This window comes from Larimichthys crocea, chromosome XII, assembly GCF_000972845.2.
Source record: "Larimichthys crocea isolate SSNF chromosome XII, L_crocea_2.0, whole genome shotgun sequence".
Classification (NCBI taxonomy): Eukaryota; Metazoa; Chordata; class Actinopteri; family Sciaenidae; genus Larimichthys; species Larimichthys crocea.
The window spans coordinates 3393365-3407933 of record NC_040022.1 but is presented as its reverse complement, the minus strand read 5'-3'; the positions used below and the strand labels follow the sequence as shown (position 1 = coordinate 3407933).

The following is a 14569-nucleotide window of genomic DNA, read 5'->3' as shown; positions in this document are numbered from 1 at the left end:
AGCTGGACCATGACACATCGTCCTCTACAACTGGACATGACACTCTGTCCTCTACAGCTGGACATGACACATCTGTCCCTCTAAGCTGGACATGACACATCTGTCCTCTACAACGGACATGACACATCTGTCCTCTACAACTGGACATGACACATTGTCCTCTACAACTGGACATGATAACAGCTGTCCTCTACACCTGGACATGACACATCTGTCCCTTTACGAACTGTCTTATCTCACTGTCAGTTCATTGCTTTCTCGTCCTCTGTGGTCATGTGAATAAAAGCTGAATGTAAATGTGTCTTTGGAAAACAAACTCTGACTGGAACTTTTATTTTCTGACAGTTACATGGCATACAGGCGAACCATCTGTTGGACATACATGGACAAAAAGGCACTGAACACACTTCATTGACGTCTGCTCAGCTCGTCGAGATTGCTTTTCTCCCAAACCTCAGATAAAGCGCTCTTCCTTTGATCGTCTCTTCCTCTGTGAACTTTGTGTCATGGACAAAGCGCCGCGATATCTCCGCGACTTTGAAGTGTCGCTTCTTCAGCGAGCAATTTGTTCGAGTGGTGCAAGTGTTAGGGCGAGCGATGCGGGCGAGCAGTGCTGCGGCGTTAACTACCCGCTGGTGGAGGAAGAAAGAGAGAGAGAGAGAGAGCAGAGAGGATGAGGAGCCAGAGAGAGAGAGAGAGAGAGAGAGAGGAAGAGAGAGAGAGAGAGAGAGAGAGGAGACAGAGAGGGAGAGAGAGAGAGAGAGAGAGGGAGAGAGAGACAGAGAGAGGGAGAGAGAGACAGAGAGAGGGAGAGAGAGAGAGAGAGAGAGAGAGAGAGAGGCTGCATCCCAAATCTCTTCAGTTTCATCCATGTGTTCCTCACTCGTGTCTCAGTCACCTGCAGGAGGAGACTTTCCTGTCTGTCTTCAGCTGTCCATGTCTCCTCCCTCTGTTAGCACCATCAGCTCCTCCACCTTATTGTGGAGCTCTTACGTTCCCTGTGCAAACAGACAGTCCTCTGCATCGACACTTCAGCAGAGATCTCCGGTCTTTCCACAGAGAGTTTTCTAACCCGGCCTAGCACTAACAGACAGAGAAAGAAGAGGAGCGAGGAAGAGGAGGAGGATAACGAAGGTCCTGAACATCCTCAGAGAGACTCACCAGCCTCATCACACACACACACACACACACACACACACTTCATAAAACAGCACTACATAGCAGATTTGAAGTGTTAAGTGCTGACTGGGCTAACACACACACACACACACACACACACACACACACAGGTTTGACTTTAACACTTTCAGAGATATGAACAAATTTCTTGACCTCCTCCCTCAGCCTCCATCACTTGTTCCCTCGTCTTCATCTTCCTCGCCTCCTTTTCACTCCGCCTGTTTATCTACGCCGCACTGTCCGCTGCAGGAAAGCTGCATCAGACTGATTGAGGCATTGCAATGGAGTGTGTGTGTGTGTGTGTGTGTGTGTGTGTATGTGTGTGTGTGTGTGTGTGTGTGTGTGTACATTGGATGAAAAACTGCTGAGTGGCAGTCACAGTTTGATTTCTGTCCCCTCCTCAGGTTTTGTGGCTATGAGGCTAATCACACAAGTGCATGACGGATGGCCTCCAACTATCAGTCCAGAGGAGGTGCTGCATTGTGTGTGTGTGTGTGTGTGTGTGTGTGTGTGTGTGTGTGTGTGTGTGTGTGTGTGTGTGTGTGTGTGTGTTCACCTGAAGCAGTGTTGATGGTCCTCACAGCCTCCCTGGCACTGACTCTGTTGTTAGGTGGATAGTCAGGGACGGTGTTTTCGTTGCGCCTCTCTGACATCCGTGGGCTCACCTTGGCAGGTAGATGACTGAAAAAAAAAAGCAGAGAGGAGAGACCAGGATGATGAAAAGCAAAAACTGCAGTTCCTCTAACGTCCACCTGAGGCTGGCTCCAGAAGTGAGTCAGTCTCCATAAGTCCCCATGTCCAAATGTCCAACTTCACAGCAGAAATAAACATGTTTACAGCCTGGTACAAAAAACAGTTTTGGTCTCTGTAGCTAATTTCCCCGTTCATGACAACTGTACTGAGGGTGAATTTATATACAACTCACCTGTTCACATTATATTAAGGCTTAAAGTTATGCAGGGTTAAGAGCGTGGACGCTTTGATTGACAGGTGGGCGTGGTCACAGGTTATTTGTTTGAGCAGAGATATTAATGCTTGAATCTCTGCCTGGAGTTTTCTGATTTCACACATAACAGCCCGACACTCTCATTGGCTCACCCTGATTGGCTGTGCTGCTCGTCGATGGCGTCCACGGCACTCTCCACAGAGCTCAGGAGAGACTGGATCTGATTGGCTGATTCCTTCAGCAGGAAACGGGTCACAAACTGCTCCACGTTGGTTCCTCTCTCGTATACCTGGGGAGACAAAAAGCTGTGCGTCACCAAAGTGTCCCTGAACGTCTGTGTGGAAGTTTAACACACCTCAGCACCGGGCGGCCCTCACACCTCTGAAGAGATTTTTCTAACATGAATCTCTCAGAGTTTCTTCTGTGTTTGAACAGAATCTAAAGGTGAACAGGCAGCGAGCACGGACGCTGGAATAACAAGCACAGATAGACGTCTGGATCAACGTGCTGTGCAGGAAGCAGCAAGGTGAGGACGGCTGGCTTTAGTGTTGGGCACAGAGCTGCAGAGGGACCCTGGATAAACTCTCTGCACACGTTTGAGCTCAAAGTTTGTAAAAGCCTTTTAATGTGAGCATGGAGCCTGCTCTGTGTCTTTACGTACATCATCGAAACACAACAGCATTACGCAGATCAATAAAGTCTTCAGCTGTCTAATCTGTCACTGCTCGGAACAATAGCATTGTCGCTTACACAACATTCAGCTCAAAGCGTATTGATCTATAGGTAATCAATTATTTTCATAGACTAGTTTTAGATGCTGCAGAGGCCTCAAGAGGAAATGTGATGACTAAAACACACTGACCCTCCAATCACAGCTGAGACTTTAAAGAGTCATTTCCAAAAATCAAAAACACAAGAGCGAAATGCAGAGTGGAGTATTTTAAATAAAGGGTCAATAAAGGTTATTGAATGTAATTCTTCAATGCACCAGAAGTGCTGCACATGTTTGGTTCTTCAGATGTTTCTGAATGTGCAATATGTAGGAATTTTAATGAATTAATCTGTCATTTTAAATGCAACATTGGGTATAGAACTCTTTTTTACACTCAGTTCCCTAAAGAACCTCAAAAAAAGGTTCTTAAAACAAAATAAAAATAAAAAGGTTCCCCGGAGCAATTGTCACGAACCAGTTTTTGCAAAACAAATTTGTAACACTTGGCTGCGTGGCCGGTTAACCTCAGTGTTAAATGAAGCAGCAAGCATCGGGCAGACTCAGGATTTCTTGAGGAACTGTCTTTGTCTCAAAGACTCGTACGAATTTCAAATGGCTGACCAATGAACAGGTTCCTCGTTAATATTTCAAAATTGATGATTTCAATAAACTATACCAACTGTCACATGCTATCATGCTGTCAGAATAACGCATGAAAACCTGACTATCAAACGCCAGGCCATAATTGACTACATATGTACTCCAGAGAGCGGAGTCATTCGGTCATGTCAGCTTTGCTGTCAGGAGTCACAGTGCAGTGATTCAGGAAGACAATTAAGGTTCCTGTGCAGTCAGCCGTTCTCTGCTGCACTCTAATCAAAGACAAACGCTCCCGCGAGACGCACAATCACGCACAAGCCGTATTGACTTCCATTATCACAGTCAATGGCTTTTTACTCACAGACATGTCCACGCACAAACATGCAACCATGCAAGCACATACACATCCTCATTGGTTCGTCTGTGAACAGCCTCCACTCATGAAACACAACAGAAATCACTATTATTACAGATTTTAGGCCTGCGGTACCAGGAGGCACTGATGACTCACTAATGACTCCCATGCTGAGATTAAATTACCCAAGTGCGATAAGAGTCTGAAATGATACATCGCAATTTTGGCAGTTTTCTTGGAGAGATTATGAGTGCATTATGAGTCCATTAAGGGAGTTTAGTCATTAAATAAGAAAATGCTGCTAGATTCTTGATACAGCACTGAATGCTGATATATTAACCCGAACCATTCCGATTCCTTGCCCAACTCCCACCAAGATGGACTATCCCAACCCTCAACATTTGGACCCCTTGCCACTTAGACTCCTAAACCTAACCACTTACTTCGATCCACTACTACCCCGGAAATGGATTGTCCTAATCCAAACCATCTGAACCACTTGCCTAACCGTAATCTCCCTTCTTTACTAACCCCAAACACAACCCTTCCTATCCCACATTTACCTCTTCAAATCCAGAACCACCCATAGCACCTGGATCCAACCCCAATGTCCGACCTGGAACAACGCAAACCTCGACTCATGATACTAATCAACCATGTTATTTGATGATACTGTCACACCGTGGTGAGGTCAAGTTGGGTTTTTCTTGTGTCTCGTCATTTCCTGTTTTATTTTGATATTTACCTGCCCTCTGGTTTCAGGTCACTTGCCCTTCCTCATGTGTCCCCTCCCTGACTGTTTCCACCTGTTTCCCATTACCCTGTGTATATCTTCCTTTGTCCTGTGCCAAAGTGTTTCGTCCTCGGATCGTTCACCTAAGCTTTTTCCTAGTTTTGCCATAGCCATAGCGTTTTTGTTTCCTTAGTCATAGCGGTTTTGCTCGTGGGTTTTTGTTTCCTCCTCGATTGACTGATTTTTTGTTGTAATTTCTTAGTCTAGGTTTTGTTTCTTAGTGCTTAGTTTAGTTGTTTTGATAACTTTCTTTATAAACCAGGTTAGAGTTTTTTCCTCCTTTGGAGTGATTTTTGTTTTCCTTAGTTTAGGTCTGTTTTTTCATAGCCTGCTGTAGCATCACTCTGTCGAGAGGGTTTTGTTATTTCAAAATAAAATCAGCTCACTGACACCTCTGCGTCTGAGTCCTGCTTTGAGTCCGGCCTGACAGATACAGCATTGAATGCTGATATATTAACTAACCCTAACCATGGTGGTGCCACATAGCAGGGGTCATCAACTACATTTGTCCAAGGGCCAGAATCTTTCTCGGCAGACACTATCAGGGCCAGACGCTTTCGTAAAATTTAATTAAATTAATATTGTATCCTAATCAATATATTATTATTTGATATATCAATTTTCCTGTGAAATGTACGTTCTTTTTCAGTAATCAGCATTCAATGCTGTATCTGTCAGGCCGGACTCAAAGCAGGACCTCACAACGCGAGGTGTCAGTGAGCTGATTTTATTTGAAATAACAAAACCCTTCGACAGAGTGATGCTACGGCACTGATGAAAAACAGACCTTAAACTAAGGAAACAAAATCACTCCAAAGGAGGAAAAAACTCTAACTGGTTATGAAAAAACTATCAAAATCAAAATCATCACAAGAGGAAAATCAACAGCTGCAAAACATTAACTGAAATCTCTCCAAGGGAGGCTGAAAAAACAACATAACTAAGCACTAAGAAACAAAACCTAGACTGAGAAAATTACAACAAAAAATCAGTCAATCGAGGAGGAAACAAAAACTCACGAGCAAAACCGCTATGACTAAGAAAACAAAACCGCTATGACTAAGGAAACAAAAACTAGACTAAGGAACAAAACGCTTGGCTATGGCAAAACTAGGAAAAGGCTTAGGTGAACGATCCAGGACGAAACACTTTGGCACAGGACAAAGGAAGATATACACAGAGTAATGGGAAACAGGTGGAAACGTCAGGGCGGGGACACATGAGAAGGCAAGGACCTGAACGAGAGGGCAGGTAAATATAAAATAAACAGAAATGACGAGACACACACAAAAACCCAACTATGCCCTCACCCGTGACGGATCATCAAATAACATGGTTGTTTAGTACAGGAGTCGGGGTTTGCGTGTGTTCCAGGTCGAACATTGGGGTGGATCAGGTGCTATGGGTGGTTCTGGAATGGAAGAGGTAAAGTGGGATAGGAAGGGTTGTGTTTGGGGTTAGTAAAGAAGGAAGATTACGGTTAGGCAAGTGGGTTCAGATGGTTTGGATTAGGACAATCCATTTCGGGGAAGTAGTGGGATCGAAGTAAGTGGTTAGGTTTAGGAGTCTAAGTGGCAAGGGGTCCAATGTTGAGGGTTGGGAAGTCCATCTTGGTGGGAGTTGGCAAGGAATCGGAATGGTTGGGTTTAATCACATGCAGTGCTGTATCAAGAATCAGCAGCATTTTCTATTATGACTAAACTCTAATGGACTCATAATGGCACTCATAATCTCTCCAAGAAACTGCAAAATTGCGATGTATCATTTCAGACTCTTCGCACTTGGGTAATTTAATCTCAGCTGGAGTCATTAGTGAGTCTCAGTGCCTCTGGTACCGCAGGCCTAAAATCTGGAATAATAGTGATTTCGTGTGTGTCAGGAGTGGGGCTGTTCACAGACGAACCAATGAGGATGTGTATGTGCGGCATGGTTGCATGTTTGTGCGTGGACACGTCTGTGAGTAAAAAGCCATTGACTGTGATAATGGAAGTCAATACGGCTGTGCGTGATTGTGCGTCTCGCGGGAGCGTTTGTCTTTGATTAGAGTGCAGCAGAGAAGGCTGACTGCACAGGAACCTTAATTGTCTTCCTGAATCACTGCACGTGACTCCTGACAGCAAAGCGACATGACCGAATGACTCCCTCTCTGGAGTAACATATGTAGTCAATTATGGCCTGGCGTTTGAATAGTCAGGTTTTCATGCGTTATTCTGACACGCAGGTAGTAGCAGAGTGACAGGGTATAGTTTATTGAAATCATCAGTTTTGAAATATTTACGAGAACCTGTTCATTGGTCAACCATTTGAAATTCGTAAGTCCTTTGAGACAAAGACAGTTCCTCAAGAAACATCGCGATGTGCTGAGTCCGGTTACCGGCCACGCAGCCAAGTTTACAAATTTGTTTGCAAAAACTGGTTCTTGACAACAAACCTTTTATTATATTTAAGAACCTTTTTTTAGAGTTTCTTTGGGAACTGAGTGTAAAAAAGAGTTCTATACCCAGTTGCATTTAAAATACAGATTAACTAATTAAATTCCTACATATTGCACATTCAGAAACATCTGAAGAACCAAACATGTGCAGCACTTCTGGTGCATTGAAGAATTACATTCAATAACCGGTATTACCCTTTATTAAAACTCCCCCTGCATTTCGCCTTGTGTTTTGATTTTGGAAATGACTCTTTAAAGTCTCAGCTGTGATGGGAGGGTCAGTGTGTTTTTAGTCACAGATTCCTCTTGAGGCGTCTGCAGCATCTAAAATAGTCTGAAAATAATTGATTACCTAATCAATGCGCTTTGAGCTGAATGTTGTGTAAGCGACAATGCTATTGTTCCGAGCAGGACAGATTAGACAGCTGAAGACTTTATTGATCTGCGTAATGCTGTTTTGTTTCGATGATGTACGATAAAGACCAGAGCAGGTTCCATGCTCACATTAAAAGGCTTTTACAAACTTAGCTCAACATGTGCAGAGAGTTTATCCAGGTCCCTCTGCAGCTCTGTGCCAAAACTAACCACCGTCCTCACCTTGCTGCTTCCTGCACAGCACGTTGACCAGACGTCTATCGTGCTTGTTATCCTGTCCACCTTAGATTCGGTTCAACACCGAAAAACTCTGAGAGATCCATGTTGGAAAAATCTCTTCAGAGGTGTGAGGGCCGCCCGGTGCTGAGGTGTGTTAAACTTCCACACAGACGTTCAGGGACACTTTGGTGACGCAAAGCTTTTTGTCTCCCCAGGTATACAGAGAGAGAAACAACGTGGAGCAGTTTGTACCCGTTTCCTGCTGAAGGAATCAGCCAATCAGATCCAGTCTCTCCTGAGCTCTGTGGAGAGTGCCGTGGACGCCATCGACGAGCAGCACAGCCAATCAGGGTGAGCCAATGAGAGGTCGGGCTGTTATGTGTGAAATCAGAAACTCCAGGCAGAGATTCAGAGTAATAATCCTGCTCAAACAAATAACCGTGACCACACCCACCTGTGACGACGCCTAACATACAGTTGTCATGAACGGGGAAATTAGCTACAGAGACCAAAAACTGTTTTTTGTACCAGGCTGTAAACATGTTTATTTCTGCTGTGAAGTTGGACATTGGACATGGGGACTTATGGAGACTGACTCACTTCTGGAGCCACCTCAGGTGGACGTTAGAGGAACTGCAGTTTTTGCTTTTCACATCCTGTCTTCTCTCTGCTTTTTTTTTTTCAGTCATCTACCTGCAAGGTGAGCCCACGGATGTCAGAGAGGCGCAACGAAAACACCGTCCCTGACTATCCACCTAACAACAGAGTCAGTGCCAGGGAGGCTGTGAGGACCATCAACACGGCTTCAGGTGAACACACACACACACACACACACACACACACACACACACACACACATTGCAGCACCTCCCTGGACTGATAGGTGGAGGCCACCGTCATCACTGTGTGATTAGCCTCAGAGCCACAAAACCTGAGGGAGGGACAGAAACAAACTGTGACTGCCACTCAGCAGTTTTTCACCAATGTAACACACACACACCACACACACAACACACACACACACACACACACACACACACACACACACACACTCCATTGCAATGCCTCACATCTGATGCAGCTTCGCAGCGGACGTGCGGCGTAGATAAACAGCGTGCGTGAAAAGGAGGCGAGGAAGATGAAAAGACGAGGGAACAAGTATGAGCTGGGTGAGAGCTCAAGAAGTTGGTTCATATCTGAAAGTGTTAAAGTCAACCTGTTGTGTGTGTGTGTGGTGTGTGTGGGTGTGTGTGTGTTTGTGTTGTGTGTGTGTGTTTGTTGCCGCCAGTCAGCACTTAACACTTCAAATCTGCTATGTATGCTGTTTTAATAAGGTGTGTGTGGTGTGGGTTACGGCTGGTGTCTCTCTGAGGAGTTTCCAGGACCTTCGTTGTCCTCAGCGTACCTCCGCCTCGCATCCGCTCTTCTTTCTCGTGGGTATAGTAGCTACGGGCGGTTGAAATACCGTCTGTGCGAAGAGACCTAGGGGGAGAGCAGCCTGTCGGAGGAACAAGAAGATGGGAAGGGAACAAGGGGGAGACGATCAGCGGCTGGGCGAAGAGGACTGGGGGAGGTGGAAGTCAGAACGGTGCTGGGTCTGTCCCGTGGTGTACAGGTGGGTGGAGTGGAGGGTAAAAAAGGACTAGTGGGCTGGAGAACGGAAGTAAAAAGTGGAAGAAAAGGGGGGGGGGACGAACGGGGAAAATAGAGATAGCTAAAAAGAGAGTGCCGGAGAGAAGTAAAGACATGAGTGTGGGTGAATATGAAAAAATAAGAGATCATGGAGAATAGAGAGGACGAGGACGGGGGGAAGGGTCCGGATGGGATATAATCGTGAAGAAATAGAGTAAGTAAGATGAGATGCGACGAGTTGTCTCAAGATCGCGAGGAACCGGTTGACAGATGCTCGACAGAAAGTAGGTCTTTCATTGATAGAGCAGGTGAGGTAGACAGCGTGAGCTTAAACCGTAGCAAGAGAAATGTGTATGGTCAGAGAAACTCCGGGAAAAGGAAATCATCGTGCTGGAAGATAAGAACGTCAACGCGGGAACCAAAGGCTCAAAAAGCAAAGTTCAGGAGATCCAATTGGCAAGGAAACAATGGCAATCTAAGCGTTGGAGGACTCGTCTCTCCGTCGTTCTCTCATCCTTCTTGTCCCTCTCTCTCGTCTCTCTCGCTTTGTCTCTCCCCGCACCTCACCATGTCTCTCTCGCTCCTCTCTCTCTCTCTCTGCTTTATCCTTCCTCATCTCTCTCAGTGTCTTCCTTTCCAGATCTCTTTTCTCTCTTATCTCTCTGCCATCCCTCTCTCTCTCTCTGCATGTCATTGTCTCTCGTCTCTATCCCTCTTCTCCTCTTCCCTTCTCTCCCTCCCTCTCTCCTCTCTTGCCCTCTCTCTTCTTCTCTCTCTCTGCTCTCCCTCTTCGCTTCTCCCTCTCGTCTCTCTCTCTCTTCGTCTCTCTCTCTCTCTTTCTTCCTCCACCAGCGTGTAGTTAACGCCGCAGCACTCGCTCGCCCGCTCGCTCGCCCTGACACTTTGCACCACCGAACAAATTGCTCGCTGACACTTCAAAAGTCGCGGAGATATCGCAGCGCTTTGTCATGACACAAAGTTCACAGAAAAGAGACGATCAAAGGAGAACGTTTTATCTGGGTTTAGGGAGAAAAGCAGCTCGACGAGCTGACAGACGTCAGATGAAGTGTGTTCGGTGCCTGCTTTTTGTCCAGGTAAGTGTCCAACAGATGGTTCGACTGATATCAATGTAACTGCAGAAAAATAAAAGTTTCCAGTCCGAGTAGTTTGTTTTCCAAAGACTCATTACATTCACTTTTTTCCAAAGTGACCCACAGAGGACGAGAAACATGAAGCGTACAGTGAGATAAACAGTTCTTAAAGGACAAGTGTCCATGTCCAGCTGTAGGGACAGATGTGTCATGTCCAGCGGAGAGGACAGATGTGTCAATGTCCAGCTGTAGAGGACAGATGTGTCATGTCCAGCTGTAGAGGGACAGATTGTCATGTCCAGCTGTAGAGGACAGATGTGCTCATGTCCAGCTGTAGAGGGACAGATGTGTCATGTCCAGCTGTAGAGGACAGATGTGTCACTGTCCCATGTAAGAGACAGATGTTCCTGTCCAGCGTAGAGGACAGATGTGTCATGTCCAGTGTAGAGGACAGATGTGTCATGTCCAGGTAGAGGACAGATGTGTCATGTCCAGTGTAGAGGACAGATGTTCATGTCCAGTTGTAGAGGACAAGATGTGTCATGGTCCAGCTGTAAGGGACAGAGTGGTCATGTCCAGCTGTAGAGGACAGATGTGTCAAATGTCCAGCTGTAGAGGAGATGTTGTCCCAGTTGTGTAGAGGACAGACGTGTCATGTCCAGCTGTAGAGAGGACAGATGTGTCATGTCCAGCTGTAGAGGACAGATATGTGTGCATGTCCAGCTGTAGAGGACAAGATGTCTGTGCAGTGTGCCAGCTGTAGAGGACAGATGTCTCATGTCCAGCTGGTTGGTAGGTGTGTAGAGGAGGTTACCCTCTCTGCAGAAGCTGAGGTCTTCAGGAGGTCGTGAAGGTAGGAGAGGGACAGCCCCTGATCTGTGAGGACACTGGTAGGATCCGTTCCACCAACGGGGAACAACACAGACAGAAAAGTTGGACTGGGTCCTGAGAGTGAGCAGGTGGCAGAGCCAGGAGGAGGTAAACATTCGGGTCTGTGTGAGTACAGTTCAAGAACCAGAGGACTGGCTTGTCAGTCAGCGATTAGAGATCTGAGTTTAACGTGGCTGCTGCAGGCCGAAGAGGAGCTCCATGAGCAGCGAGCCGCCACGTTCGGGATCATCTGAAGAAGTTTCACTGGGGGGTCCATCAGGACGATGTCACAATAACTAGTCGGAGAGTTGGGTAGCATGTTGACCTTATCTGAGTGTTGATAAGTGTAAAGCAGCATGACCGGCTGGGAGGAGCACAGTTCAGCTGGGAGTGGTGTGGCTTCATCCATGTGGAGAATACTGAGAGGCATTCAGATCTTTAAACGGAAAGAAGGTTCCTCAAGCACCAAAATGACTTAAGAAACACAAACAGGGTCTTGAGGACAGAGGCTTAACGTGTTCAGGCGGTCCATCAGCGTCAACATCTCGATGCATTGTGGAGGGTAGTTTTGATGTGTGAGATCTGAGAGGAATGGAACGGTAAACCTTTTTAAAGCACTAATCACACAGTCGTTAGTGCTTCACAGAGTGCGCCCACTTGTTCTAATGACTTCGGGCTGGAACCATTCATCCAGCAGAGGCAGTGCATCAGTTGTAAAGGTGCCAATCTAACTCCAGTGAAAGAAAAATTAGATGGAGTCACTCAAGCTTCAGCAACAAATCTATGATGTTTTTAGTCTGTTTTCATTTTATTCACGTGATCTTCAGTGGATAGATTTAGTCATCAGTCTTTACTGATCAGTTAAAGACATATCTTTTACATTAAGCACCTTCATTTCATAGGACCATGATTAATGAAGTAATTTAGTTCATATTTTCCTCAGTGAGCACCACTCGTCGTTCCATGGATACCCCACTGAAGTTCACAGCACGCCGTGCAAAGGCCACATATTTTTAAAACTGGATGATTTACTAGCACTTAGTAAAAGAGGATCAAAGCCAAAACATCACGATCGACCCCTGCTGGCTGGTAACAGATGTGGACCCTGGCGAGAGTCCCGGGGAAGACCCAGAACTGCTGGAGGGACCACAAAGAGAATGAGGCATTTAGTGTCACCATTAACGAGGTAACCTGCATCTTGGGTGGCCGGAGACACTGAAGAGAACCCGCGCAATACAGGGAGACGTACAAACTCAGCCAAGCTGGGAGTTCGAAACAGGAACTCGAAGCTCAGGATACAAACGCTTTCTAGAGATTCCACAAGATCTTCTGCACTGTCCCTTGTTTCAGTGACTGAGCGCTGTGGGACAAATGCACAAACTATAGAGTTGTTGTCAAAGCCATTGATGATTCAGTGATCACAAGAGCAGAGGCTGATGTTCTGTGTTTTAATGTGTTCACATGTGGCCTTCACGCCGCACATGTGACCAAAAGGTCACATGACGTATAAATGAAAACATGGAGCACCGAGGCCAGGTGAGCCGGGTTGACCTGGTTTAGTACTCCATCTTAACATAAAGCACCAATTAGGTTTACGGAGTGGTTGCCCTGAACAGATTGTGTGGGATTTATGATGCAGTAAAGTGAGCAGAGTGTTTCTCGCTGTTTTCTCTGGGATGTTGTGCACACACACTTCTGACGGTGACTGGGGTGTTGCAATGGCGGGTGCTGACTCTTTGTTCTCACCTTGACAGTGATCCCATGTCTCTAAAAGGTCGCTGTGACTTTTTATTGTGCAAATATAAACACAAAGAAAAGGAAAACTCCTTGTCAGTTGTCTGATTGTGTGGTTACTATAAACACCGTTTTCTTTAGCATTGATGTAGTGTTGAAACTGACATTAGATAGGTGGATGGCAGAGTGATTTTATTGGCTGTATCTTGAAATAGTACTGTAAGAACTTGCATTGTCTTTTAGATTTGGATGACACCTTGGACGGAGCCAGAGGCTCAACACCACACTGTAGATGCATGTTACTGTCTCAGACTCCAGCCACCAGGAATTTGGACAATAGTTCACACTGATGTCAAACAACACAAGATGGCCACTTTTTACCTTCTTGTTTATTGCTAATTATTGATTAACGTCCTTGGGCACCGAATAAAATCAGAGTTATTTTCTGTAGCTGTCCTTCAACGACTCGCAGCAGATGTGACCCAGATACAAGTGTTAACGGAGACGATACGAGCGGGAAGGTGAGAAACAGCGCGCCTCTAACTCAGTGAGCTGTATATTGACAAACCAGTCACAGTAACGAGACACCGCGTGTGCACCGTGATGAACCAAAGCTGCACACGGACCAGTAAAAAATCTACTCTGATATCTGCAGCCTTGAGATCATCGGAGATAATATAAAGCTTCTTCAGCCGAGTAAAACAACACAAGTTTTTTATGATTAGAAAGCTTCTGTGGTGGAAGCAGCAGAGCGCCTTAGTTTAATGAAGAGTCTGCACTAAAAGCAAAGATTTATTTCGACCTTTTATTTTCTGCCGCTCCCGTTGCATCGTGAATGTTCATATTAGTTTAATTCTGTGGCTCTTCCAAACAAAATAAAAACATCTACATCCACCAGAAAACACTGAAGAGGCGTCAGCAAGCATCAGACTCTGATGTAACAAACTCTTCCTAATGAGAGACATCACAGTTTGTGGCTAGCGTTGACAATAAGCCGGCTGCACATGGTCTCATTATAAGGAATGATTGTAGTGAGGCATTTCATTCAACCTTGTGAAGTGCACAGGAAATGTATTATGTCTCCTTGTTTAAACCTCGTCATCGCTTCTTTCTTGTTCTTTCAGCGTTTCCTGTTTATTTGTAGCTCTCCCTCCTCTTCCTATTCCTTTCGTAACTTTAATCCTGCCAGTTTTCGTCTGTCCAGCCCGTGGTTATCATCTTGGTTTTACGCTCTCCCTCATATTGGTTCCAGTGTGTGGTTTACTGCAAATGGTGTCTGAACCCGTCCCGCCTTTTGACTTTGGACTAGATGCTGCATGCTCTTTTTTTGTGTCTGTTGTAACGAAGACTGTAAAGACATTCAGCGCAGTTGCAGACTCGCGCAGCAAAAAACGTGAAATATTCCATTCTTGGCCTGTAGTCTGAAAATGAACTGTAAAATAGGTTTCGTACTTTTTTTGTTGTAGTGAAAAGTCTTGCAGTGTTTTTGGACTTCTATGGAGTCTTGGAGATTTATTTTTTTTTGTTTGCCGACTGCATACCTGGTTCTGTACTGAGCCTGCCTGCTTCATCGTCGCATGAGCTTGTACTAATTGAGTTTACCATTTTGCGGGCCAGTTCTGCCTCGAG

At 45.6% G+C, this 14569-nt stretch overlaps 1 protein-coding gene across 2 annotated transcripts in view; it reads right to left on the bottom strand.

The window, feature by feature from the left end:
• Positions 1–14569, bottom strand: part of necab2 (N-terminal EF-hand calcium binding protein 2) — a 118547-nt gene that overhangs the window by 52167 nt on the left and 51811 nt on the right. For both annotated transcript variants that reach the window (XM_027285236.1, XM_027285237.1), the window contains exons 6-7: positions 2278–2414; positions 1736–1860 (exon numbers count right to left, since the gene is read on the bottom strand). In XM_027285236.1, the coding sequence (XP_027141037.1) occupies positions 1736–1860; positions 2278–2414 (262 nt within the window). The remainder of the gene's footprint in view (positions 1–1735; positions 1861–2277; positions 2415–14569) is intronic.